At 36.7% G+C, this 22181-nt stretch overlaps 1 protein-coding gene across 7 annotated transcripts in view; it reads right to left on the reverse strand.

Moving 5' to 3' along the window:
• LAMA2 (laminin subunit alpha 2) overlaps positions 1-22181 on the reverse strand; it is a 361801-nt gene that overhangs the window by 23556 nt on the left and 316064 nt on the right. For 5 of the 7 annotated variants that reach the window (XM_061378279.1, XM_061378278.1, XM_061378276.1 and 2 more), the window contains 9 exons: positions 20836-20979; positions 19757-19890; positions 15445-15604; positions 10681-10805; positions 9116-9278; positions 6906-7050; positions 5466-5604; positions 4193-4204; positions 1843-1963 (listed from right to left, as the gene is read on the reverse strand). In XM_061378279.1, coding sequence (XP_061234263.1) covers positions 1843-1963; positions 4193-4204; positions 5466-5604; positions 6906-7050; positions 9116-9278; positions 10681-10805; positions 15445-15604; positions 19757-19890; positions 20836-20979 — 1143 coding nt within the window. The remainder of the gene's footprint in view (positions 1-1842; positions 1964-4192; positions 4205-5465; positions 5605-6905; positions 7051-9115; positions 9279-10680; positions 10806-15444; positions 15605-19756; positions 19891-20835; positions 20980-22181) is intronic. The other 2 variants (XM_061378283.1, XM_061378277.1) reach the window with 1 other exon arrangement.

Raw genomic sequence — 22181 nt, forward strand, 5'->3', positions numbered from 1 at the left:
TTATTTGTTAAACATGCCCAGATAATACTTTTAATTAACCAGTCATTACTGCTTCATCATTATTGCTTCACTAAGCAGTACTGCTTTCTTGATGACTCAGGCTCATAAATGAAGCATTCATTGCACATGGCCCAACATCGGTAGCTATTAACACAATTTAAAGAGTAGAATATGTCATCAAATAATAAATCAGTGCATACTCCTGAATATTTTCTGTAATTGCTGCCAATTCATATATTCTTCCAGATGTGGAAGACCAGTCTATAGGAACAGTGACTTTTAATAAAAAAACTCACCATTTTTTCACTGCAGTAGAACTGTTTCCAGGTCTAGATATAATAGATTATGCCAGATAAAATGACTTCTGATTATGTTCACCTTTCTCTAAAATCTGAGGGCTTTTACATAACTCGGTGTATATCCAGTCTTTTGCTTATACTTCTCTTTTTTTAAAAATTATCCTACAGACCCTGTTTTGTACAATTAAAATATTTTATTTCATTCCCAACAAAACGGTTAAACCAACTAGATCAAATGTTACAAAATAACTTGAAAAACAAATTACGTGCTAAGATTCATAGCAACAGAAGAAACTGAACTTAACTATCCATTCCTATACAGGAAAGAATATACAATAAACTAAAACAAATCTGAACTTCTATAGGAACTTTTTTCTGAAACCAAATTTGCAAGATGCAAAAGCATTTGAGCAATCTGGTTGTTGACAGTTTAGTTTTATCACAAGCTTTAAAACTTAAAAATGGCCATCCCACAACAGATCCATCGAGTCTAATACCCTGAGAGTCCTGTTGTGTGCTTTTTGCTCTGATGAAGGCCAGAAGTACAAGTGATAAACAAAGCAAAAGAGGGTCTTCATCTTTATTTTGGCCTGGCCAAGTTCCAGTCACTGCTCAAAGGAAATTTTTAATGTTTTGTAGAAAAATGTTAAAAAAGCATCAGATTAACAACTCATTTGGATTTACTGTAGTGGTATCTGATACAAAACTGTAGATCATACATCTGCTCCCAAAACTACATTTCCAGGGAAGAAATACAGACTATTTATTGGAAGACAAATATCACTGGAAATATTTTTTTTTTTTTATAGACAAAGATTCTTCCATGGTAAAATTACTGTATTCTCTTCCAAACTTAGGATCAGATTCCTGGAATTTATATGCATTGAAAGCATGCTAATTAGAAGCAGCAACAGTTGAAAACAAATAGACTTGAGTTGTATTTAAAGTTGAAATAACAATACCAAGTTTGCACATTCTTAATGATCAGTAAGAAGTGTGCCTTCCAGCTCGGTGGTAGCTCATAACAGTAGGCGGTCTACAGTACCTGTCCCAAAGGTGACTTAGTTTCAGTTACACCCAAATATACTGTGATTTACAAACTACCTCAGATTTTCTGTAGGGAACGATTTTATAATAACAATTAAGAAAAATAATTTAAATCCTTGGGGTTTATGTGCATCAACATCTTTAAAGGTTTTTGCACAGTGTTAGTGCCTAATTCTGTTCTCATTCATGTCAGTAATTTCCATGTTAGTCAGCTGGAACAAAGTTAGATAGTTGCTAAACATTTCAGAAAATCCTACCCCTTAGGGACAGGGCTATTGCAACTGGCCAGGGATACTGTCCAAGAAGTTAGGATCTAGAAAACTGGGCTATTTGCTGATCTGTCTTATTAATATTTAATGTAACTGTTCTGATTTTCAGCTTAGATCCCTATGTGCTTCTGAATGTGCATTGTACAATTAATATGTTATACCATAAGATCAGAAACTAGAAAACATTTATGCCCAGTCAGACCAAAATACAAGGAAGTCAGACTAACCTCTAGTGTACATCCTTTGGTTAGGCCAACAAAATCAGGACTACTCAATATATTATATGGCGTCCTTGAAATTTCAATCTCTTTGAGACAACCTGTATATTTCTGTAAATTCACTTCAGGCCTAAAAAAAAATGTTAGAAGTATAATATGTTTTCAGAAATAGAGTTTAGGGAGAACACAGTCAGACAGACAGACACATACATGCCCTTTCAGATGCACAGATGCTTATTTTTTTCTATGCACACATACACTCACATGAATATATCCTGCCTTCTACCACCCATCAGCACATATCACACTCTGCTTTGCATCACTCAAAGACGTAACAGAAGATTCATCTCCTCTCCAGTTGACAACAGTCCTTTTTACCATTTTTTGTTCTTTTTTTTTTGAATTTTCTTTGTTTTGTAAAGTAGTGCTGTCACATTTGGTGTTTAAATACACTGAGTTACGAAATAAGTAAGTAATTTTTCCCTAGGCAAAGCAGAAAGATGCAAACTAGGAAAGAATAACAATGAAAGACCTTAACTGGAAGACAGATGTTTCTTTCATTTTTTTTGCATGCTAGATCCTAATGAAATAGGAACTTCAGCAGCATGCAAATATTTTGGATTAAGTCTTTGCCAAAGGCTGAAAAAAAAATTGATTTGATTTAAAAAAAACATTTTAGGAGTCTTTATGTTCAGGTGGACTGGGATTTGTTTTCTACGTATTTATATTACTAGTATCTTTCCTATGAAAACTGCTACATCTATATTGCTTATGACACAGCAATACATTTGACTTTCTCAGGCAGTTAAAGAAAACAAAACAACTGGGTTTGTTACAGAACCTAACTATCCATCCAAGACAGAAATATACTGCAGTACAATTGCAGAGTTCTATGGCTTGGCTCATCAGCTAGTTGACAGAAGAAATGGGAAAACCCCTGAAAGTAAGACCAGAGTTGGCATGCTTGAATGCAAAAGTATGATTTCCCAGGCCTGTGAACACCAGAGTGAGACCGTAATTGCTGTCGACATCTGAACCAGGCTTGCAAGATAAAAAGCCTTATAAAGTCACTTAAAAAAAAAAAAAAAAAAAAAAGACGTTGCCATTCATACCATGGAGATATTATTAATTACAAAATAATAAAAATATTTTGCACAGATACTATTCAGCTGCGTGTTGTGGTGCTGAAAGCCATACTTTGCATTACAGCCATCCTAGCAAGCGTGGTGTATAAGTTAAAGTACGCGTCTGGGTTACTAAAATAATCCATATTCTTCTTTACTTACAATCATGTACTTAGGGTCACCTTTCATTTTCAATTTTTTTATTTTCTAGCTCTTCCCCAGTTCCTTTATAGACTCGTCGTCCCAGCAGCTAAATAGTTATACCTTTGTCAGCAGTGCCCACACTCTCCTGTCTTTGCCATTCACGTTCCTACCCTCTCTCTGCTCTGCCCTCTCACTGTCCCGTTACAAGCAGTTGCTGTTATAATCCCCAACCTGTATGAACTTTAGGTCCTTGAAAACACTGAACACTTGCTTGATGCTTTCTTAACACTTCATTTTCCCCTTGTTCCCTTCCAAAACATACAAAATAAGGTCCAAGTTCACTCAGAACTGTCATAAATTCTTGGCCTCTTTTTTTGGCCAAACTAGGATCAGTTTCAAGGGAACATAAGCAAAGATTTTTGGAGCTTGAGAGGAAATAATCTTTCTTAGGATTGGAAAGTGGGGTTGCATGAAGCTGCATTTTTCCAGTTGAAACCAGGAATTAAGCTGCAAAACACTGCAAAATTGAATTTATATCCGAGCATATAAAAGTGAAAGAATGGACACAAATATTTGCAAACTGAAAACATAATCAGAAATAAGTGAACTCCCCTATTCCCACCTCATTCTTCTGTTCTTAAACTCAGAAGTGACAAATTTCACAAGTATCTGCACCTTGCTTTCCTACCGTCAGTAACTCTTCCAGTGCCTCTGAGGTAGTGCTCCTTGCCTGACCCGGGACTACATCGCTATTGCAGCCTGGAGGTCAGAACCAAACTTGGCAATACAGCTTGCCATAGTTTTGCTTAGGACACATACCAGTGTCATAAACAAACACAGCTCAAGTAAGCAGCTGTGCAAGGAAAACAGAAGTTGTTTGTGTAGGTGTGTGCACAGCATATAACATGGCAGTGTTAAGCACTTGGGAGCAGCTTTGCTTGTTGCAGCAGGAGCAAGTTGCTGAATTAACAGCCTTAGCATAACAGCTGGTATAAATACTGCCGACACGCTGCTTCTGCATTGCCGCCTGTGCTCTCAAGCTGCACTTACTAGACACATGCAAGTCATGCAAGTAATCTGATTATTTTTACCTTGCTTTCATACTAGGGTGAGAGAGAAAGAAAAAGGAAATGAAAATTATATTAATTGTAGTGAATGATACTTATTAGGTTTAAGTATTTCACAGTAAAGCAGATAAACATCATCTACAAACAATACATAATAGATGGTGAGATTACATATACACGATCAGACTATAATAATTCACAAGGTTACTCTGCAAACAGTTACCTTAAAATGTAATATATCAGAGAGCCTTTGTAATTTTTTGCTATACTTGATTGTGAGTAAAAGTAAACTACGTAAAAGAATTTGGCAGAAGTGACAAGACCTGATAATTACAAAGTCACGGGTACCTCAGTGTCTATTGTTTGCAGTAGCTTTCACTATTTTTAATTCTAATTTACTGTAACATTCATCTTGCCCCAACGACTGATGAATCATAGCTGTAGGCAAAATGGTTACCGCAGGTCCCAGTATCTGTTGTACGCTGATTTTATAAGCAACCATAAAGGAAGTGGAAGATAATTACTCTAGACATTTTGTTATGCACTGGTGTGGCTTTACAATTGCATAATATAGTGTTACATTTCATGAGTAAAACAGATCTTTTTATTGCCGGGTGATTTGACATCAGAGGTCAGCTATTAACCTAATAAATTAACAAGTACGTCCATTCTTTTAGTTGCCTGTGGACTAATCTGAACAGTTCCTTGTGCACTGACCAATTCAAGGCTGTCATTATGCCATGTAGCTAAAGTTGGCATAGATTAATGGGCTTCTTTCTGTGTTGCTCATCTGTTCATTGTAGCACAGGATTCTCTTGTTCTTTTCACTGCAAAGCTGCTGAATATTCATTGGAACCTTAAGTAAGTTTTTTGGTCTATTTAAAGCCATGTACTACAGTCACTAAATTCAAGTAGCTGCAATCCCACTTCTTAAGTTTATTAAAGCTTGTTAAAGTTTATAATTAATTTTACAAATTAATAATTAATACATTTACAATCAATTTAATATTATATATTATGCAACATTTTAAAAATAAACACTAGGAATACATCATCAAAAAGATGGACTGCACCGTTACTGCTATTCCCATTGTATTTGTGTAATGTGAACTGTGTGAAATACATTGAAGTACACAACACACACAAACAAAGCATTGGTCTGCTGTGGCAATATACAGGGTAAACTGGGAACTCACCATTCACTTATTGTAAGTGGACTTTACAAGTAAATACAGATAATAAGATTACACTGCATGAATATCCCCTTACCAACAGTAATTGGTTTGAGCCACGTTACCTTAGATTTCTCAGGGTTGGCAATCCCCCAAAATAGATTTTCTCATGCCCTTTTAAGTTGAGCCCAAAGTGGCTGCCTGTTGAAGTTGTCGCTATGGTCTCTTCTTCGTTGGTGTCTATGTCTACAATTGATATGTTGGCTGGAAGACATTTGAGATTAGTTTCAAAATATCAGACATGAACAATGATGTCTTAAGAAAACAACAGAGAGATACTTGGAGTGTTAGCAGATGAGGGTTGTGTTTTGCAGACGAGGGTTGTTAGCAGATGAGGGTTGTATTTTGCAGTTAAAACACTGGATTTCCAAATTGTCAATTATGGGCAGGGGAAGAGACCTGCACTTTCCTCTGTTTCCTTAACAACCTGAAAAGCTATTCTGTATGCTTTATTTTTATCTATTCTCTAAACCTATTTCAATTTGGTATATTCTTTATGTCAATGTAGATTGGAGCTAACACTTTGGGATAAAGTCAAGACAGAAAAGATAATTTTACATTTAATTTGTGATTTCAGTCCAAAGGTTGTCACTTGAGCAGGATTTTTTAGTGCAAAAGTTTGTTAAGCATTGTCATTACATGCCTTAGAGACTGGCGATCAGTCAATCTAAAACATTTTCAGACACAAAACCATCAGTTGCTGTCATGTCTAATCTTAGTCTGGAGTCAGTGATGAACTACATGAAATCATCCTATCTAAATCCTTGTTTCATGTATATTTTTAATGTATGTATTAATACAGAATACAAAGCTAAATGAGAGAGACAAGACACAGTGAAAAATGCTGAGCTGCCCTAAAGGAAAAAAAGGATACTCTACCATAAGGATGCAAAGAAAGGGTTCCTTTCCACCTTCTTTCCTTCTTTTTTTTTTTTATTTTTTTTTTTTATTTTTTAAAATTCAGTCAGTTAAATGAAAGAAATTTCTGATAAACTACACCACCCCATCCCCCTTACCTAAGAAATGAAATGAACCTTTCTTTTAACAAAAAAAAAAAAAAAAAAAAAAAAGGCCAGCCTGATTTCTGGTTTAGAGATGGAATAGAGTGAGCTTGGAGATGAAAGACTGCAATCAAACCAGATTTCAAAGGGGAGGACTGGCTAAAAAGAGGTAATGTATAATCTTTGGAGAGGAAGGAGCAGTGGGAGTATGGGAGGAAGAGTCTCTCTAATAGAAGCTCTCCCCACAGGTCAGTCTCGTGTAGCAGCAACTGACTAATAAATGCATTAAAAGACAGAAGGGATGTACAAAATCGGAAACCAAACTACCTTTTTCAAGAGTGACAGAGAACTGAATGAGGGATAGACTTCACTGTACCTTACTATAAGCAGATTAATTTCCCTTTAATTTCTGTGCTTGTATCTTTTTTATAAACACAGGATATGTTTGAATGGCATTTATAAATTACAATTACGTGACATTGTATTGACACCATAGGAACTCACCTTGCTTTTGAATTCTTGACAGGGTGAAAGATTTCCATTTGCCATCATTATGATTTTGGTTGCTGGTAACAGAAGCTGTACCTGAACCCAGATCATAGCTGACTTTTATATGTCCACCACTGAGTTCTACACTCATGAAATCCTTCTATTAATGAAAAGTATTAGACACACAATTATGATTCTTGTTCATTTTGATAAGAGGTATATGACATTAAATAAACACTTTATTTTCCTGGATAACAATAGAAAACTTTTTTCAAGCTTAAAAAAAAAAACAAACCCTACTTATGCATTTACTGCCCAGGACTGTAATGTACAGAAGTCTGCTGCCAAGCAGTTTTTTTCCTCTTCTCCTTTGGATTGCTAACTTAGAATTCTGCTAACAACTTAGCTGGAGTCTTGATAGCATGTCTGTACTTTTATTTTCTTAGATTGAAGACAGAAATGCACATTATGATTACCTGAAACTAATACTAACCTTTAAGAACATGTCTGTACTACAGCTAGTGCATTTACTACAAGCCTCAGCTAGATTTAAACTTGCAAGGCAGAAACAAGAATAGTAAAAACGGTAAAATGGGCTTGTTTTACCAGAGTTTACAGAGAGTAGTCTTTACTGGTGGAACAACAGAGAGGTATGAACTGTTGTTCTCATCAACCACTGACACCACCATCGTGGTAGTGACTGGAGGTGGCTGACTTGAGCCATGGTATAAGCTGCAGTATCTACAGAAAGAGGACAGACAGGATACAAAAAAAGCAAAACAAGTAGACAGGGAATCGGATAGCCTGAAAGGCATTAGGTAAGTAATGGTGGAACTATGACCCAGGACATGAATGCATCAGAGAAATTTCAAGTTTAATTATGACTTTGCTCATGGCCATTTCCATCTGTGCTCAGATCTAGGAAGAATGAAAATATTTTACCATGTGCTGAATACTTAAGTAAAACTGTAATTATAATACCATGTATATGAACAAAAATTTATGTTAAGAGGAAAAAAGTGAAATTAAACTCAGTGTTCTGGATGTTTATGCATGTCTGTCCATACATCACTAGAAAGAGCATCCTCTAAGTTTTTCTACAGTGGGGCAATATCTCATGAGATAAAGAGTTATTAGGGACCAGTTGCCTTCCAGCTCCCAGTGTTTTCAAGAAATTCAAGTAAATAATTTCTTCTAGAAAACAACATAAATTAATAATAATTATACAAAATCATTAAAATAAGTACATTAATTATACTCTCAATAGTCAATTAGAAAAGTTAATTAGAAAAAATATGTAAGTACTTCATTATCAGAATAAAATGTTATCTTTTACTATAGTCAGTCAGGAGAAGCATCCTTCTCCTTGATAATTTCATCAGTTTTCATAATTTTTCCCAAAGTATAGGAATCTGAAATAAGACTGATTTGCACAAATACAGTTTTTGCAAAACACTGAGTGCTTGGTAAGTCTTCAAGACATCAGTGAGAACTGCTGTACATAATTTCTGGCCCATATCAAATGCCTAATGAAAGGGCTCTGTTCCCAGTCAAGCATGCAAATCAATGTGGATCAGGGATGCTGAAGCTGAGTTATTCTTGATTCTTGTGAGGATCTGGACAGATGTCTTTATAAATAACTTCTCCTTGTTATCTACACACATTTGATAGTATACATGAATAAAAACCTTGAACAGCTTTATAACCAATGTTTCTATTCTCAATTTTAGCTGTAAAAGGGGCCATTTATAGACCTTATGAAAACATCATCACCATCACATCCTGTTTGTTTCACCGTTCAGTTCCCTTTTAATGCCCTTTACATTAACCACAAACTTTGTATCAGTAGGATTGCTAAGACTTGTCTCTTCCCATATTTGTTCTGTCTTCACACCATGATATTTTAACCTGTGAATGTACAACCACAACTGACAATGTTTGCATGGGTAAACATTTTGGATTAATGAAAATTAATAATTTCAGAAAAGATGGGAGTTCCTGTCAGTCTAACATAATGCTCCCTAATCAGTAAACACTAGGTGGTAAACTTCCACACTATAACATTTGTCTTCACTTGGACAGCAGAGAATCATCATACCAGGCAACATTATACCAGGACAGTGTTACATTGAATTACTGTTTGTCTTCATAATACATTTAATTCAGCCACTGCAAAGATGTCATGAAACCTGTTAGGAGTGTGGAAGTTAGCTGGTTGCTCTTACCAAGTCATCAGTAGCAAGATACATCAGCAGGGCATTTGATGAGAAGGTCCTGAATTTGAACATGACTGTGGAAATATTGGGGTTCCAGCGGATTGGGCGGCTCACCATGGCATAGCTGTCACCATCGAACTGGACTGTCCCTTCACCGTCTGCCACCTGTGGGCTGAAAAGGGGCAATTCCAACCATTTTCCCTTACCATATGAAGTTAAAAGAAAAAGAAGTGGGCGGCCAGGGGAGTGAAAGAATACCTCTCTGTAAGTGTAAGGTCAGCTTACCAGCTGTCCAGCAGAAAAGGACATCTGGGAGGGAGATGGAAGAGGACTATGTTGTATATATTTCATGGTTTGCAATGACTCATTTTGCAATCCTCAGTGTAAAATAGCATTATGTACTCTTTCTTCTTGTAATAAGTATTGGCTTTTTTATTGTTAGTTATTTTATAACTTCTCCAGGACCCCAGACTGAAAACCCTGGAAAATGCAAGTCTCTATCTACCCACAAATTACAAATATCACAAGAGCAGAAGCATCACTGCTTCTACAGTTTTTGGCATTGCTGTCATTATAAAACAAAAAAGATCAGTTTGTTTGATATAATTTTTATGGTAGACTCTTTGTCCATTTTTGTCAAACAGATCAGATAGCTGAAAGATGGCAATCTTCTTATTTAATCACAAACATAACTGAATTTGAACAGAGGACCTACAGGTGTAATATTGGCCAGGAACATGTTTCCCATTTGTCTTGATGCAACATATGAGGATCTTGAATGCAGTTCTCTCAATTTCTATATCTACATTTAATAGTGAAGTTTTTCAATTAAATTTTGCAGGAGAACAGGACTCTGGTACTGGAACAACTGGATGATGTAAGAGGAGATTTTGATACAGTTTTCTACAAATCTCAAATCTAGTTGGGTTTTTTTTTGTTTGTTTGTTTGTTTTGTTTTGTTTTGTTTAAATCTCTCTCTCATGTATCCCCCACTCCAAGCAAGCAGATCTACATTATCACTGAGAAATGAGAAAATCACATGTAGCCAGAGATGGGCATAAAGGTCTAGGTAATTCCATTAGGACTTGACTGGAACTGAAGTGCATACATCTATCTACCATCACTCTCCTTAAATTTTCACCTAAGTGTTAAGGGCCTACAGCTGTAGCCACAGAAATCCTCAGGTATTTCCAAAATTGTTCCAACTCACAACTGGAATTTCCATCACTTTCAAAGGGCTAAGCCTTAGCAGGTTGTCAAACTAGGCTGCTAGTTTGAAAAGGTGCCTACTCTTAATTCCCATGACTGGGTCTACAATTATTTTACCTAATGCAGAGTGAGCTCTATACCATATACTGATACTGCTAAATTCACTAAAAACCAGGAGCATCTAAGAGAACAGTTCTGCTTTCATGTAGTGGGTCACTGTGAAAGCTATAAACAAGGGTGTGAGAGAACCATTACCTGTCTTCTTTACGTGAAAATTTCCAGGGCTATGCTGTAGTATCAGGTAGTGAATCTGCAGAAAGGCCCTTGGCTTTTGAAGCTTTTGAAACAGTCAGTGCTTTACTTACCTGACAGCACATCCTTTGCAGTCACCTTCAATATCCCTGAAATTCCACAGTCCTATGGGCTTGCTGTCTAGAAAGGTTTCACCCATGCAGCCTGTGAAGGTGGTGACTCTTACAGCATCTGACTTCTGTAACAGAAAACACAGACCTCTTAGCATTCAGCAGTTTGGAGGATCTACTGTGTCTGAAAGCATAACTGGTATGAAAATCACAAATACTAAAAGATGTTTATTATTTTAAATATCAAGAGTAATATTTAATCTGAAAAGCCCTTCTACATGGGAACTATGAGCAGAAAAGTGAGCTAAACTTTTTCTCAGTTAAAACAGAAAACCCATTTATATTGGGACTCTGGGAAAGGCCTAGGCAGAATGACTCCTGGCGAACAAAGAGGTGACCTGGCTTCCATGTCATTACCAGCTTTCATGGCTATAGAGCTGTCCACTCCCACTTGTTCAAGGTGTATCTGGGTTTTAACTTAAGGCTTCATAGGAAGGACTACGAGGATTTCTGCCCAGAATACAATAAGGAAAGTATTTCTACTGCACTTAATGCTTAAAAACCTGGAAATTGAGCAGATAATCCAGGCTAAGAGACCAAATTGGAACTTAACTGGCTACCCCTGGAAAGTTCATGCTGAACTTTGGATGCAGAAAAAAGTGCAGATGGCAACAATTAAAATTCATAACCCATCAAAACTCATTAAGCTAGGGTCATGCACATGGGGTAGTGCTCATTAGATCATAACATGGTACCATCATCAAGGTAGTAATATTTGACAGTACGCAGAGTACTCATCTCAAAATTACCCTTCTAAAAATACCTAGTTTCATTTAAATTTCACTTCATCAATATGAGCTGATTAAAAATCTATACACTTAGCTATCTGCGATAGACAAACACCTGCTGTTTTCCATACAGCAATTACAAATATTAAGATCTTGCAAGAGAAGGTGGAGAAGTGCAACTTGAAAATATTCAAGGAAAAGTATGACTCAAAAGACTTAATGCACCAGTGATATTTCCCAAGGTAATTGGGAAGGTTTTAATTAGCAACAAGTATGAACTTAATGTCACTTCTGAGAAATTCATGACATCTAAGTACCATAGCCTTCTACTCAAGTCAGATGAAAGACGTTTTTAAGAACTGAAAATGAGCCTTAATTTGAATACACAGCAAAGATGCATGCAAAAAGGGATGTGGTCAAAATCTGAGTGGTACCATCTTTTATTGGAGCAGTAGGCACCAGTTTTGGGGCCTGGTTACTCTGAGTACATATGATCTCTCTTCACACTTTTGTCTCACATTTTCTACATTACACTGTAATACTAAGAGCTCTTAACAGTAGAATATTTATAATACTTAAACACAGAGATGACATCAAGTAAAACACTCATTTTTATTAGTCTAATGTGACAGCTTTGCTGCAGAAATTAGGACTAGGCACAGGGCTACCCTGTGGCACAGAACAGCTCTTGCTGAATTTATCATCTTTGATTCTCTGGATTCTTAATGTAAACACAATAAATTTTTGAAAGTAGAATTAAGATGAAAGCTCTGGTCTGGGAGGTTTGATGTTCTAGAGTTGTATATATATAAATGGTATTACCCTTTCAGCACTTGCCCCAGATACCTTCTGATAATACAAAAGTCAAACCTAAAATAAAACTAAAATAAGGTTTGGGTTTAGGCTGGCATTTGAGGTTGAAGGCTCATGACTTTTTTGAGGCATCACCCAAAGACAGTAAGTTAAAACCTACCTGACCACACATTTTCTAGGGTCTTAACTGAGCCAACAAAATTAAAATATTATGTAAGTCAGCTTCCCAGGTGCCTTTCTAAATGCAGAACAATAAAATTATTTGTTTAATCATAAACTCTGGCATTTGTGATTGTTACCTGAGCCAGTCTGTGTTCCCAAGCCTGCAGTCCGACTCTGACAGTTAAGCATTTTAGTGAGGTGGGCAAGATGCACAGATGCCCAATGGCCTCTATGGACTCATTTTATTTGGCCCTTTGGTTATTGCAGCTGCACAGCACTGCAATCACTGAATAGTCCTGTTTCAGCTAAGTGGAGTTTTTATTCCACTATGAGTTATTACAGCAAGTAAATAACAGGATATAATGCCAATGCATTTACATTTGATACTGGTGAAAAAAACAGTAGAAATTAAAATGTATCTATTTAGCAAAAACCCAAGAATGAAAGGAAGCTGAGAAGTAAATTAGGTGTAGATTAAACACCTCTCCCTGATTTATTTCCATTCCCTTTGAAAAAGGGGATCAAAGGGACAGTGCACAGAAAGCCAATGAGGCCATTTTGTTTCTGTGTCACTAATCTCTGTGGTACAGATCAACTTTAAGCAACTGATAATTCATTTATTTCAGAAATATGTTTTGAAGTTTTTTGTTTAGTACTGACAGAAGAAAGCAAATACCTGGAGTTGCCTCTAGATAGAAAGCAAGAGGTAAAGAGTAAACCAGGACTTCTGTTTAAGGCTTTAAGAAAGTAGAAAAGCTGACAAAAAGGCTGTTTTCCTAATATGTAATCCTCCAAGAAATTATTCAATTCACTTCTTTGCCTATTTCCCCTATATCAAATTACATTAAAGAAAATGCATGGCAGTTATTTACACCCTTGAAGTTCAGCAAGAAATCTCAAGATTCATTGCATCTTCATCTTCAGCACCTGAAAATGTTAGTGTCTTTTTGTGGATTGATTTCAGATAAAACAAAGAGTAGATCTGAGTTCTACTAATAGGAAGAACAGGTATGGGGCACATTACTGTGGGGATCTGTTATAGACTGCCTGATCAAGAGGACTCTGGATGAAGTGCTCTATAGACAGATACCAACAGCCTCACGCTCGCAGTCCCCATCCTCAAGGCGGACTTCAACCACCCTGATATCTGTTGGAGGGATAGTACAATCTGGCACAAGCAATCCAGGAGATCCCTCAGTTGTTTGGGAGACAACTTCCTTCTGCAAGTAATAGAGGAGCCGACAAGGAGAGGTGCCATGCTTGACCTCGTGCTCACCAACAGGGAAGGGCTGATTGGGAATGTGATGATCCAGGGCAGCCTTGGTTGCAGCGATAATGAGATGGCTGAATTTGAGGTTCTCAGGACAATGAGAAGAGCGTGCAGCAAGCTCACTGCCCTGGACTTCAAAAGAGCAGATTCTGGCCTCTTCAGGAACCTGCTTAGTAAGGTTCCATGGGATATAGCCCTAGAGGGCAGGGCGGTCCAAGACTCTTGGTTGATGTTCAAGTATCACCTGCTACAAACTCAGGAGTGTTGCATCCCAACTAGAAGGAAGTGCAGCAGGAGGGCCAGGAGACCTCCTTGGATGGACAAGGAACAAGTCCAGAGGAGGGCCATGAGAATGATCAGGGGACTGGAGCACCTTCTATATGAAGATAGGCTGAGAAAGTTGGGGCTGTTCACCCTGGAGAAGAGAAGGCTGCGTGGAGACCTCATAGCAGCCTTCCAGTATCTGAAGGGGGCATATAGGGATGCTGGGGAGGGACTCTTCATCAGGGACTGTAGTGACAGAACAAGGGGTAATGGGTTAAAACTTAAACAAGGGAAGTTTAGATTGGGTATAAGGAGGAAGTTCTTTACTGTGAAGGTGGTGAGTCACTGGAATGGGTTGCCCAAGGAAGCTGTGAATGCTCCATCCCTGGCGGTGTTCAAGGCCAGGTTGGACAGAGCCTTGGGTGACATAGTTTAGTGGGAGGTGTCCCTGCCCATGGCAGGGGTTTGGAACTGGATGATCCTAAGATCCTTTCCAGCCCTAACTATTCTATGATTTTGTGATTCTAAGAGGAAATGGCTTCAAGTTGTGCCAGGTTTTGATTAGATATTAGGAAAAATTTCTTCATGGAAAGGGTTGTCCAGCATTGGAACAGGCTCCCCAGGGAAGCTGTTGAATGACCATCCATGGAGGTATTGAAAAGGTGTGTCGATACTTAGGGATGTGATTTAGTGGTGGCCTTGACAGTGCTAGGTTAATGGCAGGGTATCAATGATCTTTAACGTCTTTTCCAACCTAAAATACTGTATTATTGTATTGTATGAATATAGACTGACTTGCAATTTCCTACCCCAATATTTCATGAAATTATTTCCTGTTCCTCTGAATGCTTTTCAAAGACAGATATATCAGTTAAGTTACCTGGTAGTTGTGCAAGCCTGCTCAGGATTGCTTTCCTGTGTGTGCAGAAGCTGTGATCAGCTTCTAAAATTAAGTTACCTGACAGTGCTCCAAAATAAATGAATAACTTTGAAGCTAAAGCTGGTATTCAAGACACTGATTTCAAGCAAATGGGGTCTACATTTTCTATTCTTGTTGTATCCCCTGATTTTGTCTTTGTTTCTCCTAAAATGTGCCCCATGCTCTTCTATATAAGAAAGGAATATGTCTATCCATGTATTCCCAAGTCAGAAAGGTGAACTTTCTACAAATTAGGAAGTTGGACCATAAAATTAAATTAAGAATTAGTTGTTTGGGCTACATGCTGCATCAATACAGTCAGCCACCAGGCTTGTGATTAGAAGTTAACAGCATGGACCGAGAAAGTTCAGGTCTCTGCACCTACCTATCTATGCAAATCCCAATAGTGTTCAAAGAGTGCACACACATTATTTGCTACCAAAGCACTTACTACAGCGATGTCAGTATACTAAAGTTTACTATTTCTACTGTAAGCAACAACAAAAATTGTTCATATAAACAGCCAGTTAACACATAGCACCAGACATTACCTTTATTTTTTCAGTTAAACCACCAACAAATAGCAGGGCATTAGCATCCACATCCAGAATGGTATATCCAGGTGGAGAGACAGCACTGAAAGTGGCTGGCACAATGCTGGATTTAGGACCATCCAGAGCTCTCACTGATATTGTGCCATTTTTCCCAGTCCTAGAGATTTTAACAAAATAATTTAAGCATACAGAGTCAGTAGTTAAACATAGGAAACATCAATTTTAGATGGTATATTCTAATAGAGGCATCTATTACTGATTAGATTATGCTGCATTTCAATACAAATGAATAGATTCCTATGCCTGCATAAGTTAAAGACATGATCTCAGAACCAGTTTTTTTTGTCACCTCAGTGTCCTTTTTGAACAAAATTCCCTATAAAGATGAAGTGGAACTTTCACTGACAAAGAAATGTATTTTTGAAGGTTTTATGATGAAATTAGTATTAAGTAATTATTTCTTGACATAACAAATGATTTGGGCAAGATTCCACATTGTATCTCTGAATTTCATAAGGTTTGTTGAATTATACTTGAACTGAAATGAATGATCATGTGATAATTCTTCAATTTCCTTTACTGTGATGCACAAGGCTTGCATTTTCTGCGGTGGAGCTCTCTGGCTGCTTATCAAACAGGCCCAAACCCTGTTGTGTTTAAGGATGTTACCTCATTGTCCACTCTAAATCATGTCAAATATTGATGGTAACAACAACAACTGAATTTGCCATTTGTGAATGGCAGCAGTTTGTTTTCTACTCCTTAGGTTATATTAATATAGTTACTTGCATGGAGAGAGTTTGCAGGCATATTTTCACAATAGAAGGAACAGAATGTGCAGAGAGATGACTCCTCCTAATCTTCAGGTACACTGAAAGGTATTTCAGAGGAAATTCAAATAATTTTGAATGTTTTGCAATTCTCTTAATATTACTTTAGCCTACAGCAGTATGGATAGTAGCTTTCTATAGAAAGCTTGCTAATTACCTAATAGAAGTAAACTATCAGGCATTTTAGTCAAATCGTAAATTAGTATTTCATCCCAGAGAGATGGACCATTATCGACACACATAGCTTCTTATGTGGCCATAATAATGACCGTAGACACAAGGATGGGATGTGACCCAAATCCTGTCATGTGCAGGTAAGTATCTTGTATGTTTCATAGTGTGGTAGAGGAGTGACTGGGAGATGATATAGGCAGAGGGAGATCACATACTGTGGCTTTCTGGATAACTTTACAAATTGCTGTTTTATCTCATTTTTTAACTATGATGTTGGGTTTCCCATGACCACTGCCATATTAATTTGGAAGTACTTATCGTGCATCATCTGGCAACCATAACCAGCAATGAAGCTCTCAGCATGCATACCAATATTAAATGGAACTTTCTAACTTATATGCTTGATACTGAATGCAGAAATACACCATTTTAAATAAACTTTACTTTCTTTTTCCGTAACAGTTTACAAAGAATGTGTACCTATCAAGACCGACTACCTATTTTTTAGATTACATGCAGTATTTTGCTGACTACCCAATGAGACTTTTAAATTCACACAGTACTTTTGTTAAGTCATCAACATTAGATTTCAAAATACCATGCAGGAAGGGACCCCTTGAGGGCACAAAAAATATTCAGTAGAAAATATGGCTTAGAATAGCCACAGCAGTTTAAGACTGAATTCTTGCTGAGTTGAGCTGGATGTGTTTATGGTGAACTTGTGATTCAATCATCCTTTGTCCTAAAAGGAAGACTGCTGCTTAAACTCTGTCATTAACAATTAAAAGAATGGTAATAATTAAATCACATTTGGTTAAAAACACAAGTAATCAGGTCCTGCTCCTAACTGAGGCCTGCTGAAGTCAAGTGACATTGTTTCATTGGTCTAGCAAGTCTCAAAAATATTGTCATCCATTTGACTGTTTCACAAAACTGACATTGTTTGCATGTTGCAAACCTGCTTTAAATCATTTTGTCACATACTGTTATGCCAGATTTTCCTTTGCTAATTGGTACTTTGATTGCAGTTCTTGATGTCAATCACATTTGCCTCTGTAAGAAGGTTAAGTGACTCTCTAAGTGATATTTGTTAAATTTGTGTACCATCAAAGTATAGGGAATTCCTACAGGAATATACAAGTTTTACTTCAATACCATAACAAAAAATATTTTCATGATAACCTCTGCATTTACAATAAAATTCAAAGTATCAGTGTGCTTTAAATGAAAAGGTGGTGAACATTAAAAATGTCCCCAAAAAACAGATGCAGTAATAATCAATTTAGTCTTACACTGGAAACTTTGGTGCAAACATTAACTGAACATCTTTGATCATTACTCAACAGTCAACTTTGTTATATTTAGATTTCATTCAGTATGCTGCGTGACCTTGAGAATTTCACAACCTCTGTGACACTACAGCTCTTCTTTTTAAGGCCCTTTGGGATCCTTGACTAAGAACTGCTTTCAACCTTTAAACCTGCCATACCATTATTACTGTGTGCCAATGCCCTTTACCACTGAAATCAATGGCAAGATTCAGCAAAACCAGATTTTCATCCTATGTCACCATTCTAAGTGGATGCCCTGCCCCAGCTGTTCAGGCAGCTCTGTCAGGTTGCTGAAAAAGTTTGTGTCTGGAAGTGAGCAGAAAGCTGGAGAAAAAATGCGAGGGAATGAAATGAGTGAAGCTCTCCAACAGCTTATTAAGGCAGAGGAGAGTTATCAAATGGACTAAAATGTTCAAAGTCGAAGATTCTTCTGTAGGTTACGTGATTTATGAAGTCTGCTTTGAGAATGCAAAATCGGTCCCAAGCTCTTCATCTTTACCCCACAAATCTAACTAATGTGTCTGCAATGTAATTCTCCTAAACAATGCTCTGTACTTCAGATTTGTGCAGCTGCAATTGCTCTAAATTGCTGATACAACAGTTTGTGCAAAACTAATGGCATGGACACCCTATACATCCAGAGCAACCAGCTTAATAGGCGAGTGCTTTTGTAGGTTGTGTGAATTTTTATACCATGTCCTGGCTCTATATTCTGCTGAAGCAGCTTTCTTGTAAATGAAAGTCTGTCATTATTGTGTTGTGAAGCTGTTGTTGTATGCATAATATAAACTGGTAAAGATTTCTATAATTCATATAAGTATCCAAGTTTATTTTTTCCTAGCAAAATAAAGTTTCACTAAGCCAGCTTCTAGAGATGGTGCCATAATTTTATTTTAATTCTCTGCTCTCAAAGGCTGATTTCTGTGATTTTACTACATTATTTAAACTGGATGCCATTTTCTCCTCTGAGAGCTATGGATGTAACTGGAATTAGAGTGCTTTGTTTTCTTTCTCCTTTCTCTCATTTTCTATGTTATCAGTTCTATATTTAATACTATATGAAATTAACTATAATGATGTAGGAGGAATTAGCTTCAAATCAAATTGCAATATAGATTATGTTATCTAAATTACTAATATTTCTTCAGAAGAGGATAAAGGATATAAAGTTATGCAATCTGTACCCTGTAATTATTAAATCATGTGTCATGTGTTTGCTATTTGAATGGAAAATATAAGATTTAACTAACAAATGTGAAACTTGCTTATTAAGGTATTTATATTTCTAAAGGTCAAAAGCACTCAACAGCTGAGCTCAAATTACAAAGTATAGTTTAACTTCCCAGAACATTTCATCTTTGAGTTTTCTTAAACTGCATCTTTTCAAATATCTCTGGTTTTAACAGACAGTCTGCCCATGGAAATGGCATTTCGAGTGAGAATCAAGATACTGGTGCATTTCAAGTAAGAATCAAGGTACTGGTGTATGACACACAATTCATTTGTACTACTGTATTAAGACTAGAAATTCAGAAAAGCTGTCCCTCTTTGAAATTCAAGGAGAAAATAGTATCTGAGTGCCAAAACCTGGCACTGATTTTAAAAGGAACCTAGTTGAAGGTAAACAGAAGGGACTATAAGCAGTCATAGACTTCACACTAGCGGGGAACTATCTGAAGAAAACAAGTTCTTGTCATGGAATAATTCACATTTCAATAGTAATTGTAGTGTATACACTTTTGGTATGATTGGATGTAGGTTCAAAAGCTTTCATTAAACCAGAATAGTATTTCTCATGTTTACAAAATCATCTTTTTTTTTTTTTAAAAAAAGTTGATGCTTTAAACATAGCAAATATTTCCATGTAAACCTGAGGTATACCAACCAGAAGACAGTGAATTAGAAGCAAAACTTGTTAAATTTAGACATTTTTTTCTTTAGGAACCACATCATGGAAGTGGAATATATACTTGCCTAGAGGCTTCAATCCGGTACCAAAACCCATCATCAATGGTCAGATCTGGATATTCTACCCGGCCAACACCAGATCCCACATCCCACAGAAAGCTCACCTTGCCTTTGCGCATCTCTATGGCCAAGAAATCAGTCTACATGCAAAATATGAAAACAGAAACAATCTCATACTTCAGTTAAGGTAAGTTTTTCAGAACCCTTCACATTTCAGAAGGTCTAATGAGGCATTAGAGACCCATATATAAATAGTAAAGCATGAACATTAATTCTCATAGTGCTGTAAAATGGGATTCCATTTTTCCTTTCATTGAGCTTTCATTGGCTCAAACAAAAAATCTTAAGCAAGCCAAAGATGGCAAATTACTTCTGTTGGTGATATTCAGTAAATGGCTGCTGGATTTACAGAAATGTAAATATTGAGCCATCTAGAGAAGGATTTAACTCAGAGTAACACTGTTTGTAAAACATCCATTGGATGGCAAAAGAAAAGTCAGGATACTAGGCTAATACACAATGGCGTCTAGTCTCTTCATTTCATATTACATAAATAAAACACACGGTTCAAAATGTTAGAACTAGAATACTTTCCCAATTTGCTGCATTATTATTGATTATTCTACAAGTCGGTCTGCTATAGGGCTCATGGGAAACTGAATCGTTCATCATTATTATGCTTGGAACTTTAGTCTTGACTTAAAATTACAATAAATAGCAGCTTTGACAGATTCAAGATGATTAGCTACTTCATTCCCGAGCAAAAACTCACAACCAGCCCCAGAATTACCGTGGTTGCACTGTGAATTTTAGAGCTCTAATGTAGTCCGTTTACAAGTCTCCCATTTCCTATCTAGTTAAAATAAAAAATATAAAAAAAAAAATTTGCTGGTCATATTTTAGAAGACCCTATATTAATACCAAAGGCAGTGACTGACTAGATTATCGTAGCCCTCTACTACTGCTTTGAAGCCTCTAGGAGAAATAAATAAATAAATTTAAAAAAGCCTTTCTCATCTTCTGTATTTGACAGTAGTCTGATCTGATCCAGCAACCCTGACATAAAAAGCAGGAGACAGACTTACAAACTTGGCACTTCCAAGGTAAAAAAGCAGATTGTCAGAAACTAAAGTCTTCACATTGACAATGACAGTGTTGTATGTTCCCTTCTTTATTTCTGGTCTGTATGTGCGAATACAATTGCCTCCAGAGGACACAGACACTTTGATCTTCAAACAAAAACATAGTAGAAAGAATTCAGTTTACTGCTTATTATTCCAGAAATAACTTTAGTTGTCGCCAAATAATTATAAGAATACCATACTTTTTTTAATTCCATCCCTTTTCTGTGTTATATGCATCAGAGAGTTGCTTGATTATGCACAGGAAGTAGGAATGGAATTTTCTCTCTGTGTTTGTTCATATAAAGGAAATAAAAGCTCTTTCTGGTGTTCTGATTTGAAAGGACAAAATGTATGGATTAGAAAATAGCTAGAAGGTATAGCGGTCTAGTGCAAGCAGCACTGGAAGTCTAGCAGTAGAGGTAGCCTGTAAGCAGAATGTGCAGCCAGCAAAACAGGCAGCATTCCTAAAGGAGTCACAGCATGTTGCTGTCGGGTAGACAGCATGACCTAGTTTTCCTTGCAATATCTTTGATTATGCCAATTTGAGACACCTTTTAACAATTATTTTTAAACCAACAGTTGTGCCTGTCACTGCTTTTACATAACCCCTAATGGAGTTGATATTCATAACTAAGTTTCATTTTCATAGCAGAGTGATATATGCATCTGGATATGTGTGCCAGTTTCCTCAGGCTCTGAGCAGAGATAAAAATAGTGTACTGTTTGCTTTCATAATGCCAGCATTGGCATAATTACAGTATAATAGTATTTGAATTCCAGCTAGACATGTTTATGTATTACAGTAGATGTGCATACTAGTATCACCTTATGCTTAGGGCAAACTTTGTCAAAAAGGAGATCCATTATATGACCAAACTCACAATTTCCCTATCTCAGAAACACTGAGCAGTTAAATACTTCAAAGCCTTCAGACAGAGAGAAGATGAATATAGCAAACTCATGTAATAACTGTAGCCTGTCACATGCAAATTTAATTGAATAAATGGAATATGCTTCTTTTCCAGGATCCTATTATTCTGTAGATTATTTTTTTCAACCATTTTTTCAGGAATTTTCTTAAGTACCATCTTCAAGCTTTTTTTTCTTTTGATACATTAGGTCACAAGCTAAATAACCGTAGTATTAACCAGCTGATCCTTGAGTTATTACTGGGTCAGGGAGATGGACACCAAACTCGTTAAAAGGACTAGAAATATATTCTTAACTCAAGTTTAAGTCTTCAGAACTGCTACTGGGCAATGAAAGTCAAGAATACATGAAAATCAAATGCATTAAGCAATTCAGTG

This window comes from Neopsephotus bourkii, unplaced genomic scaffold (assembly GCF_033783945.1).
Source record: "Neopsephotus bourkii isolate Nb327-2 ecotype Australia unplaced genomic scaffold, CSIRO-AGI_Nbou_v1 NB_1765, whole genome shotgun sequence".
Lineage (NCBI taxonomy): Eukaryota > Metazoa > Chordata > Aves > Psittaciformes > Psittacidae > Neopsephotus > Neopsephotus bourkii.